Genomic DNA, 14723 nt, shown 5'->3' on the forward strand with positions numbered 1-14723 from the left:
TCTTAACGACCTTGAGAAGATGACGGTGACAATGGCCTGTACTGAGTACACACACGGAAGGGTCACACGTGCCCGTAGGCGCTCCCTCTTGCAACTCGCACCACAAACCTGTGAGCTGGTCACCATTTCACAGGTCACTAGGTTGAGGCACCTGTGACAAAGGACATGTCCAAACAATACAAGGGACAGAGCTGGAGTCTGAAGCCTTGTTTCCCTAATTCCTCCCTCGGTCACTGATCCCGGCTCTTGGGGAGTAACAATCTAATGGAAAACAGCAGCCCACAAGGCCTTGGCAGCGGGTCATCTACGGCCCCTGAAACCAGGATCTGGACAACCCAACACTTCCTCCAAAAAAAAGAAAAAAGAAAAAGAACTCCCTCCTGCCACTTCTCTGAATTCTAAAATAATACCAAAAAATTTTTTAGTTACTCCCAATTTCCCTTTGGCCTCCCTCTTAATATGTTCTTCTTCTAAAGCTGATTGGTTTTTGCCTCCATGCTAGCCAGTATTCCATTCTTCGGAATGGAAAAGAACTCCTTTATTTTTAAGAACAACACACAGAAATAAAAAACAGGGCCAGCTCATAGATCTGTCACAGTATCCTCATAAAGATAAAATCAATACATGGAAAGAACTCAAAACTCCTCAGCTATCTCCTTTCCCTGTTTTTGACTTTAGAATTAAAATCCCATGTCTAATGGGAGTTCCATACCTTGAGCAAGCTTTTTACCCTCTCTGGGCCTCAGTTTCGTCCGCAGAGAAATGAGCCCATAATCGTCGTTAATTCTTTGGGTCTCTGTAAGGATCAGATGAAGCAGGAAGTGAGGAGATCTCAGCCTAGTGCATGTAGCCATAAATGCGAGCTATTTTTCTAGCTATTGTTTCAAGGGAACAAATGCTAGATTTTTATTTAAAAAAAAATGAAATTTGAAGCCAGGCACACAAATTGCATTTTCCCTGTAATCCTCCACTTTTTTGACTTTAAAAAAAGGGGGGGGGGCAAATTAAGTCTTGTATTTTGAGACACCAGACAGTTGAATGGTTTTTATAAATGAGATTAGGCACACAGAAGTCCTGATGCTCTAATACTGTTTCCTTTAGGGCTGGGAGGATTCAATGGATGCCTTAATAAGTCTTTTCAAGATGCCCTACCACCTCCAAGCCTGTTCAAACAGACTGAGAAGTTGGGGCACCTGTTTACACAATCAAATTCAAATTGAACAACCATCATTTTTCCAGAAGCATGGGAGTGTTGTTCTGAAAAATAAAGTAACATAGAGATGAAGGACAAAAAGCCCCATCGATTGTCAAAGAGAGCCCCCACACTGATAATTCAGAGGAAAAATTACAGGCTATTCCCATGACCCTAACCAGATTCCCCTAAGGATAAAGCACAGAGCAGATTATGGGCTGAAAGATGCTCAACTGGGAAGAAATGAGGATTTTCTGAAGGCTCTAAGGATGGGGTTGTCCTTTTTATGGTTTCTCCCCTCGCTGTCATCACCAGAAATTAGGTCATTCGTTACATGTGAGCTGGTAAGTAGCAGTTAACATCCACTCATTTGTAAATCGTTAAATTTAAGGAACAGAGTCATCTCCCAGAATCATGGGGCAAAAATACATCTAAGAAACGAAGAGGAGGGCAGACAGTAAGGACAGAGCTGACAGGCATGTATCCTTAAGTTGGCAAGTCCTTCTCACACACTATGACATCCTTTCACTGGAACCTAAAGCAACTAAGAGGGCAAGAACATCCTGACGAAGGATCATCCAAACATTGTCTGCCGAGAACCCCCTCTCAGAGAGCAGCACTGATGAACACTGGGGGGGAGGAAGGGGGGGAGTCATTGTAATTGTACCCTGAGCATCACTCCCCAAACGTTAGGACAATGCCTTTTTGAAAATAGACCATTACACCTGGAAGGGAGCCTGGATAACATCTAGCTGGGACCCGCTCTCCGTTTTAGAGCAAAATAAGACTCAGAAGGACAAAGAGACCTTTCTCTCCAACGGCACCTCATCGCTGATGAAAAAGCAAAGACAAAAGCTCCATCTCTCACTGTCTGAAACAAAAGCAAAACTAAACACGTGGGGCTACGTCAAACTAAAAAGCTTTTGCACGCCCAAGGAAGCTATCAATAAAACCAAAAGGCAGCCTACCAAATGGGGGGAGATATTTGCAAACCGTCTATCTGATAAGCATACAGGAACTCACAAAACTCAACAGCAAACAAAAACAACCAACCTGATTACAAAATGGGCAGAGGACCTGAATGGACATTTTTCCCAAAGAAGACATCCAGATGGCCAACAGGCACATGAAAAGATGCTCAGCATCACTGATCATCAGAGAAATGCAAATCAATGCCCGTCAGAATGGCTACTACCAAGAAGAGAACAAACAACAAGTATTGGTGAGGATGTGGAGAAAAGGGAACCTTCACGCTCTTCTGGTGGGAATGTAAATTGGTGATAAATTGGTGCAGCCACGATAGAAAGCAGTATGGAGGTTCCTCAAAAAATTAAAAATAGGACTACCAGATGATCCAGCAATTTCAATTCTGAATATTTACCTGAAGAAAACAACACACAGATTCAAAAAGATATATGCACCCTCATGTTCAGGGCAGCATTAGTTATAACAGTCAAGACACGGCAGCAACCTAAGTGTCCTTCAATACATAAATGAATAAAGAAGATGATTATATACCTGCATATACATATAGAGAGAGACATATATGTATCTACGTACGTATATATACAGTGCCATGAAACGTGAAATCTTGCCATTTGTGACAACATGGGTGGACCTAGAGGGTGTCATGCTAAGTGAAACAAGTCAGATGGAGAAAGACAAGTACCATGTGGTTTCAGTTATGTGTGGAACCTAAAAAACAAAGCAAATGAATAAACATAACAAAGCAGAAACAGACTCACAAATACAGAGAACAAACTGGTGCCTGTCAGAGGTGAGGGGTAGAGGGGATGAAGGAAATAGGTGAGGGAGATGAAGAGGTATGAACTTCCAGTTGCCAAATAAATAAGGCACAAGGATGAAGTGTACAGTGCGGGGAATACAGTCAGTAACTAAGTGATACCTTTGAATGGTGGCAGATCGTAATGGGACTTAATGTGATGATCATTTTGTAATGGATAATCAATTCCCTGTGTTAGACACCTGAAACCAACAAACTATTGTAAGTCAATTATACTTCAATAAAAATTTAAAAATAAAAATAATAGACTGTTACGTGTTTCACCCTGCCTTTATTAACCCATTCAGGCAGTTATTGAGAATTGCCCCATCCCCCACCCCATCCCTGTCCAGACATTCTGCAAGGCAAGAGGTATTAACAGGGAACCAGGAAGGAACTCACTCTCTGCCTCTTGACTTTGTTTCTCAAAACCCAAGGATGGACTTTGTCACCATTTTGCCTGTTGCTTCTTAGAAGCATAGTCACAGCTGTGTCAGCAAAATCTCTCACCTCTCACCCCTTGTTCAATGTTCATAGAAAATTCCACAGTCTAGCACAGTGGAGTTCATTAGCTATTAGGTGGAACCATCTGACATTGCCATTTCTGCAGGTAAGAAACAGCTGAATATTGGCCATGTCACAGAGCTCACAGAGCTCAACCTGATATTCCTCAGCGCCCTGAAATCTCTTAAAAAGAGAATCACCCTTCATTCTGATAAATCATCCTGGATAGTTTGTGAGAAGGTGTTACCTGGGTCTCAGAAAAATAAAGCCTTTGGTCAGGGAGGAAGGGTATGCTCAGTGGCAGAGCGTGTGCTTAGCATACAGGAAGTCCCGGGTCAATCCTCAGAATCTCCATTAAAACAAATAAATAAATAAACCTAATTACCCCCCCAATTTTTTAAAATAAATAAAAAAGTCTAGAGAATAGATCAATAAATAAACGTGGCATGGCATCTATCCTGAGAAAAGTCTAATTCAAAAAGACACCTGCATCCCAGTGTTCAAAGCAGCACTATTTACAATAGCCAAGACATGGAAACAACCCAAATATCCATTGACAGATGACCGGATAAGGAAGCTGTGGTGCGTTTATACAGTGGAATACTACTCAGCCATAAAAAAGAATAAAATAATGCCATGTGCAGCAACATGAACCTGGAGATTGTCGTTGTAAGTGAAGTAAGCCAGAAAGAGAAAGAAAAATGCCATATGATATCACTTCTAAGTGAAATCTAAAAAAAAAAAAGGACACAAATGAACTTACGTACAAAGCAGAAACAGACTCACAGACATAGAGAACAATCTTATGGTTACCGGAGGTTAAAGTGGGTGGGAAGGGATAAATTGGGAATTTGAAAATTGCACCTCTCGGGAAGTGATGGAACTGTTAGCTATGCTGATTGTGGTGGTGGTTTCATGGGTGAACACAGCTATCAAAATTCATCAAAGTGTACATCTAAAATATGCATAGTTTACTGTACAGGAATCATACCATAATAAAGGTGATAAATGAGTGAATGAATGAATGAATAAATAAATAAATAAATAAGGTATATACACACACTAGAATACTTCAGAAGAGCAGAAAGGAAAAAAAAAAAAAAGACAACATACCCAGCATGGATGAACAAAGAGGACAGACATGGCATTGAATGAAAGAAGCCAGTACAAAGAATTCAGGACTCAGTGTGCATGAAGACCCCGAACAGGTGAAACTATCTGACTGTGACAGAAGCCAGGAGCATCTTATGGTTCAGAAAGAGACAAGAGAAAACTTATGAAATGCTGAAGGTGCTCAATGTCTTGAACCATGTCTTGGTTGCAGGGGTTTAATCCTATGTCAACATCCATCAGCCGTAGACGGGATTGGTGCGCCGTCCCCGCACGTTACCTGGGTATGGATTTTATAGCCCGAGTGAAAAAGAAAAAAGAAAAGTCCATTCTACCAACCTCATAATACCGGTTAACACACTGCTTCAGCAGAGGCTCTGAAGGCAGGTCAAATCAGTCCGCCCCTAATAAGATATCTGACCTTTGATGATAGACTTAACCTCTCTAAGCCTTGGATTTCTTCTCTCTGGAAGGGAGATGCATGGTAACACCTACCTTGTAGAGTCCAGGGAAGAATTCAGTAAGATGGTGTTCACGAGGCACATGGCACTCACCCTGGACCCACCCCCCCCGCCTAGCCGCGGCCCCCACATACCAGCAGAGCCTCCGGGAGGTTGTGCCCCTCCATGAAGGTGATGACGGCAGAGGTGATGCCCAGGGCGCTGAGCTCCAGCGTGGCGGTGCTGATGGTGTCGGCATCCTGGGCCCAGCCCGCCTGGAAGAACACGGCCACCTTCCTGAGCAGAAGGCCCGAGCGCACGCGCTTGAACAGGTGTCTTGCCACAAACCTCATGGCGCCCCCGAGGCTCCTGCTGCCGGAGGGCGCTGCCAGGGCCGCCTCCCTGAGTGCCCGCAGGAGCGCGGGCCTGCCCCGGTAGTCGGAGAAGCGAACCAGGTGGTCTGTTCTGTTGTTGTATGAGACCACGGCCACCCGGGCCCCCGTGGGGCAGTTACCCCCACTTATGTCCACCTTCATCAACAGAGAGACAACAATGTCTCTCATCCTCTCAAACTCCAGCTGGGAGACATCATTTGATGTGTCCAAGGCGAACACCAGGTCAGTTGGGAACGCTGGGCATCTGGAGACACCTAGACACATGGACACGCAGATTTGGGATTGTCTGTAAGGCCTCTCAACAGGGGAAGGCGGGCGTGAATAAGAAGAAATATTATTTACCTATTGAACAAGCTGGAAGGGGGATGATTTGGGAGAGAAGAGAAGATACTGTTAGTTACCACAGGCAACAGCGTGTTTGACACATGAGTGCTTTGGCTGAGAACCATCTCCTCTGAGACACTCGAGCCTCCCTGCCTCCTGCCTGAGTGTGGCAGAGACCTCAACTTGCTCCCCAATGCCCACTCTCCCTTTTTTCCAGAACAGAACCCCAGTCTCTGGCCAGGGGTCTGGCAGCCTGGAACAAAGACGATATTTCCCGGGGTGGGTAGCCAACTTACTTAGTTCTGGATAATAGAATCAGAAACCTGGCGGGCACAATGTTCTTCTCTTTTTCTTTCCTTTCCCTGCTGGCTGAAGCTTGATAGACATCTTGGACCACGAGGTGACTGGGAAAGAGCATCCTCGCCCCAATGGCAGAGCAAGAGAATACAGAGCCTGCCTCTCTGAGCACCGTGGAGTTCCAGCAGCCCTGACTGGCCCCGTCCAGGCTCTGACTTGGGAACTACGTTTGTGTCTGTGCTTCTGGGCACTGAGCTCACACTGTGCTCACCTTCAACCTAATACCATGAGCTACTCTGCAACTGTAGTCACACATACCCACGTACATACACACACACACCTTAAAGTACATACATACAATACAAAATACATTATATTATATTATGTGTGAGTGTGTGTACACAAGTTATTTTCATGGAAATAGCAGAAAGCAAAAAAATTAAAATCACCTTTAATTTATCATATGTATGTGCACATATGCACAGATATACTTTGTTGTTTTATTTTATAAAACTTGGAGCTCAGGGTATGTTCTATTCTGAATCTTTTTTTTTTCCACTTATTGTGTGATAAACATCTATTCTTTCCAACAATAAATTGAGAGTAAAGTCATCTGGTCTAACATGGACATCTCATAACTTCTTCCGCCAGCATCCCTTACTGGAACGTGCGTCTATGCATATCTGTCCAGTTACAGCCCCATAAAAGTTCTGATAATGCTGATGTGCATTGCCTAATGGCTCTTCAGAAAATTTGTGCCAATGGACGTGCCTACATTTCTCAGCTTTGGATAGGGATTTTTTTCCCTTCATTTTAAAAATCTTTCCAATTTGAGCCACAAAAGAGTATCTCGTTTTAATTTGTATTTTTTGACTTCTCGTGAGGTCAAACAATGGCAAGTTTATTGTATTTTTTCTTTTCTGAATCCTCATTCATGTCTTTGGCCTGCTTTCAGTCTAAAAGACCTTTTTACATTTAGGTTTAGCAAATATGAAATCTCCATGTTTGTAGATGAAAATGGTTGAGTAGCAGCAAGTTTACATATTTCAACATGATAGGGTAAAGAAGTTAGGACCTTTGCCTGGGTTCATGGCTTGTAGTGCATATTTTTTCCCCTTTTTTCTGTTTGTTTTTGACTACACAGTGCTCTTGAATGCAAAAGGGGTTTAACTTTTTATACAGCCAACTCTGAGACTCTTTCCCTTGGTGGTCAAGATGATGGTATTATTCTTTATGATTTCAAGGGAAAAAGATTCCAGATCTCCTTGAACAGCAACTGGATGGGAATGGACAGAACGTGGAAGAGTTAGCATCTTACAGGGCAGGATGATAGTGGAGAAAATCCAGCTAAGCAATTTGCCAGATCAGCGTTCTCTCCCTGTTGCCAATGAGCAGAGAAATGTGCATATTATAGGATGCAAATATCCCAGAGAACATTAAAGACAGTAAAGGAATTCCAATCTGGGAACGTGACAAGGCATTACTTAGAATTCAATGATTCATATTTCCATTTGTAAAACAAATGTTAACTCAAAAGGTCACATTTTGCAGAATAGATAAACAAGATTATACTGTGTAACACAGGGAAAAATATATAAGATCTTGTGGAAGCTCATAGTGAAAAAAAATGTAACAATGAATATATACATGTTCATGTGTGACTGAAAAATTGTGCTCTACACTAGAATTTGACACAACATTATAAAATATTACTCAATAAAAATAGTGAAAAAAAAAAGATATGCAGAAGGTCACGGTCCTTACTAAAGGCTCTCTGTTAATCCCTCTTCTTTAAATGGAGGAAATAAAAGAACAGAGCTCCTCTCTGCCTGTCTTGTGATAAAGAAGTGCTGAGCTTCAGACATGCAGGTGCGTAATTGTCAGTGTGTTGCATGAAGCACGTATCATAATGGAATTTTTCTTCCTGCCTTTCACCCACATCATTTCTGAGACCACACTGGGGACGATGACTTACCCAAGGCGGGGACTGAGCTGAATGTTAATTTATAATAGCCTTTTATGATGGACCACCTCAGTCAAATCCCCAGATGACTTCTGTCCCCAGCCCACGATCCATCCCCACTTCACACCACTGGCTCCTTTGGAGCCTTTCCTGCACAACTTACGGCAGTTTTCTCGAGCAAGATGGATGATTTCGCAAGGCTGTGAGAAAGATGGAGAAAGACAGGAAACGGTATTTAATTTGAAGCATATCTCTCCTCACCCTCATGACTTAGAAATGCCATATGGATGTTATCAGTGCCTATCTTAAGCTTCTGAATCCACAAAAGGAAACCCAAAAGTTCTTACAGCAGATGGAACTCCCCAGAAGTTATCATTCTAGATCCAGTGAGTATTTTAAAATATTTGTAGCATTTTATATATAATAGAGTGCCCATATGATTAGAGACAGGCAGATGAGGGGACCTCTTTTTTTTCCCCTGAAGGAATCAAATCTGCTTTTGAAGAAGTTGAGTTCCAGGAATCTCAGCAAGGAAGGCAGAGGAATGCCTTCAAGTCTTGGAGCTTGTGTATTAGTGATTTCTGTGACACTTCTTTAGAATGGTGGCCAAGACCCTCCAACCCCAACACCTCCCCTAGAATTCTGCTTCATCCTCTCAATCCTGTTCTTCCCTCGACCTCACCACTTCTGGCTTCTCAAGTGCCCCGAGATATGCCCCCGCCTCCCCCATAGGTACCTTGCTCCTGGGAGATGAAGAATCATCGTAACTTTTGAAATTGGTTCCAGGTGGACCATAAGACAGAGTGGTCTGTACTACACTACATGTTGACTTATAAATACTTTATAAGCAATTTTTGAACTTACAAAAGGCTTTTTTTTTTTTTTTTTTGCACAGGGCTAGTAGCCTCAAAGTCTTTCATTTTACGTCAACTAGTGTTACTTTAAAATATCCAGATTTAGACTCTTATTCTACACTTTAAATTATTTAAGATATTATTTCAGCATTTAAAATATTATTCTGCTCCTTTTATCTGATTTGGTCATAACCTACCAGAGCAAAGTCTATAAACTAAGAACTTGTAAAAGAAGAAACTAAGGAACCTTTACAGAGTTCCATTTTGTGAAAGTGGAAAACTCTGTGTTCTGAAAATAATCAAGTCTAGAATTCAAATCTTCACATACCGTCATATCTGCCAAACCTTGGGGGCCCTTGATGCCCTGGAAGGAACAGAAATGGGTTCAAAATGCAAGATTCTGGAATTCCAATACATTACGGTGAAGATGGGATCCAATTAAGTTTAAAAGCTTTTGCACAGCTAAGGAGCCCATCAGCAAAACTAAAAGACAACCTACAGAATGGGAGAGAATATTTGCAAATGATGTGACCAACAAGGGACTAATTTCCAAAACACACAAACAGCTCATACACCTTAATATCAAAGAAACAAGCAAACCAATCCAAAAATGGGCAGAAGACCTAAATAGACATCTCTCCAAAGAAAACATCCAGATGGTCAACAAGCACATGAAAAGATGCTCAACATCACTAATTGTTAGAGAAAAGCAAATCAAAACTACAATGAGGTGTCACCTCACACCTGTCAGAATGGCCATCATTAAGAAGTCTACAAATGATAAATACTGGAGAGGCTGTGGAGAAAAAGGAACCCTCCTACACTGTTGGTGGGAATGTAAACTAATGCAGCCACTATGGAAAACAGTATGGAGATTCCCTAAAAAACTAAAAATAGACCTACCATATGATCCAGCAGTCCCACTCCTGGGTACATATCCAGAGAAAAATATAACTCTCAAAAAGACACCTGCACCCCAATGTTCATAGCAGCACTATTTACAATACCCAAGACATGGAAACAACCCAAATGTCCATCGACAGATGACTGGATAAAGAAGCTGTGGTATGTGGTATACAATGAAATACTACTCAGCCATAAAAAAGAATAAAATAATGCCATTTGTAGCAACATGGATGGACATGGAGATCATCATACCAAGTAAAGTAAGCCAGAAAGAAAAAGAAAAATGCCATGTGATAAAGCTGGTATGTGGAATCTAAAAAAAAAAAAAAGACACAAATGAACTTATCTACAAAACAAGAACAGATTTATGGACATAGAAAACAAACTTATGGTTACCAGCAGGTAAAGAGGGTGGGAAGAGATAAATTGGGAATTCAAAAATTGCACCTCTTGGAAAGTGATGGAAATGTTAGCTACCTTGATTGTGGTTGTGGTTTCTTGGGTGCATACATCTATCAAAATTCATCAAACTATACATCTGAAATGTGTGCAGTTTATTATACAGGAACCATACCACAATAAAGGTGTTAAAAAAAAAAGTTGGCAAGAGAGTTTGAGAAGGTTCACCGTGTTACACAGAACACCTTCTGCATCACTCCTGGGCCTGGAGTTCTGTCTGACTCCTGAAGGAAGGAGTCAGAGTGTATAAGGGATGAGTTCCAAACCCTGGAGTGCAGGATGCCCAGGGAGATGGTACATAAAGACTCCTAGAAGACCATTCATTTAGAGACCAAGCCACAGTCTGGGACAAATTCAGGAAGGGACCATTCAAGGCCCTAGGACCATTTATAGGCAGCTCTCAGGTAGACCTCAGTCCTCCCATCCTTTCTCCTCCGGCCACCCCCCACCACTCTATCTACTCCCTAGTGTCGCACGAGCCTTCAGAACAGAGCCGCCTGACCCCAGCCACTCTGGGAGTCTTAAGATCTTTGTTCTTATTTGGACTCTGCAGGGTAGTCATCTGTGACTTCCAGCCACTCATTAAAATCTTCCCAGCTTTTGTTTCCTCATCTGTGAAATGGGCATGAGTGGTCCTTCTGCTTTTAAGATGTTTTCATTCTACTTTTAAGATTTCAGCTGCACCCCTCCGGTAAACCCCAAACTGCAGTGAAACCACCTGGTCCAGCCCCCGGCTGCCCCACCGTCCCATCCTCCACGAATGATGGCCTAGCCTCTTAGGACGAGATACAGGGTGAAACAACAACAGCCTTGAGACTTTCCTTTCAGACCAAGTACCTTCCAGGGAATTTTAGAAAGCTCTGTGCGCTTGCAACATCGTCCGTTCCGGTAAGATTATATAAATGTCAGATTTTGTTAGGAGTTCTTTCTGGTTTTTGCATAATTATTGTTATGCATCTGGATTACATGGATAAACTCACTCTCTGGTGAGTTTTATAAATTGTTTTGTGTATTTAGACAGATTCATAAATCTCCACCCAACAGTGTAAATCAACTGTAATTCAATAAATTTAAAAATAAACAAATCTCCAGCCACTCTAAAATCTTCCCCACATTAAGTCAAAATATCTATACTTAAAAATACCATACTGTGTAAGGACTTGAGGCTAATGTCCTCTAAAGCAAATCTGACCCACTCTCTATGTAGCTCCAACTGTGCATTTGAAATGTTCATTTCTTCTTAGAGATGCCTCTTGTCAAATCCTTATTTGTTTTTACAGAAAGGTTGAAAATAAAAGAAAGGAGAAGTCCACGTTACCACTGGTCCCGGAGGGCCTGGGTCTCCTGGAGTTCCAACAAACCCAGGAAGTCCAGCATTCCCCTAAAAAGGAGCAAAACCAGAGGAATAAGCCGCCGCCCCCACCGTGAACACAACGTGATTAAAACCAACAGACCCGCTCTGGGATTCCAAGGTTTCATACATCTAAGGTCCAGTGAGGCTGCTATGGACCAGCCAGTTTATGAACCGTGATCAGTGGAGTGAGGCTCAGAGGCTAGAAGGAGAAGGGGGTCTCTTTGAGGGAACCTTCTCTATCCCCCTACATACCTGACCCCTGGCAACAGGTGTACACACACGCACGCACACACACATCCGAACAGAGTTTTAAATCACTTCTCAATACTCCACTGAGGCTCCAGGTCATGTAATTAAAAGAATGCAGGAACTGTGTATCGAGGGCCAGGTATCAGGAAAAAAGAAACTCCCCCATTACCTTCAGGTCTTCAGTGTCTCAGAAAAAGTATATGCTAACCGCCGACTCACTGCCCGTCTTACAGGTATTTGAATGGATACAGCGTGATCTGTATGTAATTGGTGCTTTATCATTTTTTAATTTTAAACAAGAGAGAGAAGTCCTTCCGAGCAGGGAGCAGCCTAATCCTAGCCAGCAGCAAGCCAAGTTAGGCGTAGATCAGATTTTTCTTTATGTCCTTGCCAGGGTATGAAAACATCAATTACTGAGTGCCCAGAGGGTACACATCCTCTTTCCATTTCCCTTTTCTGCCCTGAGCACTAGTCCATGGCCTTTTCCCAGAAGGCCTTCCTCTCTAATGTTTATCAGCTAAACAACCAAAGTTTTAGATATCCACAGGGTTACCCTTCCCCAAAAGGGCTGCTAATGATTGCAGCTCTTTAAGACTGACTCTTCCGAACCTAACGGAATGGGCTTTTCCTGGTAGATTCTCTAAAAAGCACAGTGAAAACATGACTCAGAGTCCACCAAGATGGCAGCCACATTCTTGACAGTCTAACCTGGAAGAGTCTAGTCCTTGGAAGAATCTTAAAGAAACAGTAATGCTTGCCTTGCAGTTAAAGCAATACCCTTCCAAATGATGTTCAGATTTACCAAAGACAGCGATGCCCCCAGCTTTGGTTTTTTAAGGTTGATATTGCATAACTGAACCTCCAACTTCAATTTCCTGTCGTTATGGTTTGGTGAGCTGCATTTGCATTCAGAAGACGAAGGACAGCGGGACTAAGTAGGGAGTGACCAAGGAAGGTGCAGGATATCCGGAGGAGGACACGGGCTTCCTGCTAAGAAGTCCATTAACCCAGTGGAAGTACATTCCTGTGAGGAAAGTGTCATGATGTGACCTTCTATGGGTTTGGGGGCATTCCCTTGGTTCTTACCCTCTTCCCTCTGATTCCTTTTGCCCCCTTTTCTCCTTGGGGGCCTGGATCACCATCTTCTCCCTTAAAAGAATCAATAGTAGGACCTTGAGTGTAAAAAAAATAACAAGTGCAAACAAATGACACATTCTGCATACCGGAGTGCCAGGTGCCTAAAGATATCTTCTTACTTGTGCACCAGGGTAGCCAGGAAATCCAGGTTCACCCTAGTGTCAGAAATGAGATAAGGTCTTATTTAGTGTCATGTGATTAAGATCTTTCTTTGATATTCCTTGGGGGGAAAAAAGAAGAAACTATCATTGGAAATAGACTTAAAATAGGCACCAGAAAAAAAAAAAAACTATCACGCAATTGTTTTCTTGAGTTACTCCCAAATGGCCATATTGTATTTCAATTATCCAATGTAATTGAGTTTTACAAATTCTTCCTCCCTCCTTGATAATCAAACTTTCCTCTTAAGCATTTTTTAATCTATAGGTTTAAATAACCAGAGGGATGATCCAATGGAAACCAAAGGGAAGGGAACGGCCACCACACCGACTGCTGGGAGGCAGGTGCTCACTGTCAGACCAAAGATGGACTACAAAGCAAGTATTCGCTCAGCAAATATTCACTTAGCACCTACTCTGTGCCAGGCAGTCCTCTAGGCACCAGGAAGTCAGTGGTGAACAGACCAAAGACCCTGCTATCAGGGAATCGACCTGCTAGTGAGGAAGAGATGCACAGTCTGTCAGGGGGAGCTCAATGCTATTCAAGAAAAAGGACTAAGGAATAAAGAATGACACCGGTAGGGGCAAGAGGGGTAACTATTTTATATAAGGAGGTCAGGTAAAAGCTTTTTGTAAAGGTGGCATTTGAGTAAAGACCAGCATGAACTGAGGAAGCAAGCCAAGCAGATATCTCGGGAGAAGAGCATCCCGGGGGAGGAGAGAGGATGTGAAGATCGTGAACAAGGGTGTGAGCGTGTGCTGTGCTGGAGGAGCAGTGAAGCAGAATGAGGGGCGGGGGAGGGGCAGGAGGCGACGAAGTCGGAGAGCTCACGGAGGGGACAGCTGACGTGGAGTCTTGTAGGCCATCTAACAGTGGGGCAACTCTGAATGACATCAGAAGCCACAGCCAGGCTTCGAGTAAAAGAGTGACAGGATCTGACATGTGTTTAAAGGATGGCTCTGGTTCCTGCGAGGAGAGCTCACCAGAGGAGGTGGGGGCAGAAGCAGGGGGAACAGGTCGATGGCTGTTGCCTTAATCCAGGTGGAAAATCACATTGGCTTGGCCCAGAGGGTGGCAACGGCGGTGATGAGATGTGGTGCAATGCTGGACAGCCTGTGAAGACAGACTCACCATTGTTTGTTGATGGATTAAGTGCAACAGGTAAGAGAAAGAGACTTATTTAAGATGACAGAAGCATCTGTTTTGAGTAACTGGCAGGAGGGAGTCTCCACTCCCTGAGATGAAGGAGCGAGGTGCTTTATTTAGGAACACTGCATTCTGCATTTAGGAGCACCATGCATTCTGTCTGGGGAAGCTCAGTGGGGCATCCACATGGAGAAGATGGTGGTCTCAGAAAAGGAGTACAAATTGTCCAGAAAAAAGAAATGGGGAGGGACATCCCAAAGAGAAGCAAGAGTATTTGCAAAGGTAAGACACTGACAAAAGGTCTGGCACACCTGGAGCTGGGGTGGGACCATCCGGCACAGATGGAAGATGAGGTAAGGAGTTCGGTTTTTAAATAAGGGAGAAATAAAATCAGCTTTTATTTTTTAAGGAGGGAACTGTGGCAGCTATGAATTGTCATAAACAACCTATA

General features: G+C 43.0%; 1 protein-coding gene across 1 annotated transcript in view; it reads right to left on the bottom strand.

Annotated features, from left to right (window-relative positions):
- Positions 1–14723, bottom strand: part of LOC102545896 (collagen alpha-4(VI) chain-like) — a 98492-nt gene that overhangs the window by 15327 nt on the left and 68442 nt on the right. The window contains exons 26-32 of the mRNA XM_072971330.1: positions 13087–13122; positions 12917–12979; positions 11546–11608; positions 9191–9226; positions 8172–8208; positions 5767–5778; positions 5185–5678 (exon numbers count right to left, since the gene is read on the bottom strand). Of these exons, the coding sequence (XP_072827431.1) occupies positions 5185–5678; positions 5767–5778; positions 8172–8208; positions 9191–9226; positions 11546–11608; positions 12917–12979; positions 13087–13122 (741 nt within the window). The remainder of the gene's footprint in view (positions 1–5184; positions 5679–5766; positions 5779–8171; positions 8209–9190; positions 9227–11545; positions 11609–12916; positions 12980–13086; positions 13123–14723) is intronic.

This window comes from Vicugna pacos, chromosome 1, assembly GCF_048564905.1.
Source record: "Vicugna pacos chromosome 1, VicPac4, whole genome shotgun sequence".
Lineage (NCBI taxonomy): Eukaryota > Metazoa > Chordata > Mammalia > Artiodactyla > Camelidae > Vicugna > Vicugna pacos.